This window comes from Heliconius melpomene, unplaced genomic scaffold (genome assembly GCF_056956725.1).
Source record: "Heliconius melpomene rosina isolate 202511_hmr_F unplaced genomic scaffold, ASM5695672v1 ptg000031l, whole genome shotgun sequence".
Lineage (NCBI taxonomy): Eukaryota > Metazoa > Arthropoda > Insecta > Lepidoptera > Nymphalidae > Heliconius > Heliconius melpomene.
Window position 1 is genome coordinate 129,950 of NW_028181865.1, and position 1,506 is coordinate 131,455.

The 1,506-nt window shown below is 34.8% G+C and overlaps 1 protein-coding gene across 1 annotated transcript; it reads right to left on the reverse strand.

Moving 5' to 3' along the window:
• Positions 1-1,104: 1,104 nt before the first annotated feature.
• Positions 1,105-1,506, reverse strand: LOC146526475 (uncharacterized). The gene has a single exon (XM_085207067.1). It carries the CDS (start codon positions 1,504-1,506, stop codon positions 1,105-1,107), a length of 402 nt encoding a protein of 133 aa, XP_085063193.1.

Consider the following 1,506-nt stretch of genomic DNA (forward strand, 5'->3'; position numbering starts at 1 on the left):
AACAAACAAACAAACAAACAAACAAACAAACAAACAAACAAACAAACAAACAAACAAACAAACAAACAAACAAACAAACAAACAAACAAACAAACAAACAAACAAACAAACAAACAAACAAACAAACAAACAAACAAACAAACAAACAAACAAACAAACAAACAAACAAACAAACAAACAAACAAACAAACAAACAAACAAACAAACAAACAAACAAACAAACAAACAAACAAACAAACAAACAAACAAACAAACAAACAAACAAACAAACAAACAAACAAACAAACAAACAAACAAACAAACAAACAAACAAACAAACAAACAAACAAACAAACAAACAAACAAACAAACAAACAAACAAACAAACAAACAAACAAACAAACAAACAAACAAACAAACAAACAAACAAACAAACAAACAAACAAACAAACAAACAAACAAACAAACAAACAAACAAACAAACAAACAAACAAACAAACAAACAAACAAACAAACAAACAAACAAACAAACAAACAAACAAACAAACAAACAAACAAACAAACAAACAAACAAACAAACAAACAAACAAACAAACAAACAAACAAACAAACAAACAAACAAACAAACAAACAAACAAACAAACAAACAAACAAACAAACAAACAAACAAACAAACAAACAAACAAACAAACAAACAAACAAACAAACAAACAAACAAACAAACAAACAAACAAACAAACAAACAAACAAACAAACAAACAAACAAACAAACAAACAAACAAACAAACAAACAAACAAACAAACAAACAAACAAACAAACAAACAAACAAACAAACAAACAAACAAACAAACAAACAAACAAACAAACAAACAAACAAACAAACAAACAAACAAACAAACAAACAAACAAACAAACAAACAAACAAACAAACAAACAAACAAACAAATAAATAGCGACGGAGCCATCTAAGTCCCCAAGCCAACTAGCACTATCCGGTACTACATATGGTTCACAAACAACAGCAATGTCGACGCACCACTCTGCTATGGATTGCAGTAATAAGTCCTGCGCTCCAGCACAGTGGTTGGCATTCGACTGTAGGAAATGTGCTCGTTGTCTGTCCATTATGTCATGGCAATATCCTCCTGGCCCTCACAGCCTCGACGTCTGACGTAGGCCTCAATGTTTAGAGCCTCCGTTCCTTTAACAGGCGGTGGGTGGCAATCAGCACTACCCATAATGTGTTCTGCCGGCTTTTTCGCGTCGAAGCATATCATGCAATGTGATGTGGCTTGACATGTTTTAAACTTGTGGCCCTCACTGCCGCATCGGAAGCAAAGATGTTCCCGCACAACTGTTGAAGGACACCGAGGCCTAGTATGACCCAACGATAGGCACCTAAAACAGCGCATAGGTCGTTCCTCCAGAACCTGAACCTTAGCAGAGCTCCAACCTACCAAGATCCGTCCCTTTTCCACGATGATTTTAGCTGATTCGCATGGGCATCGCACCACAGCTGACCTCAT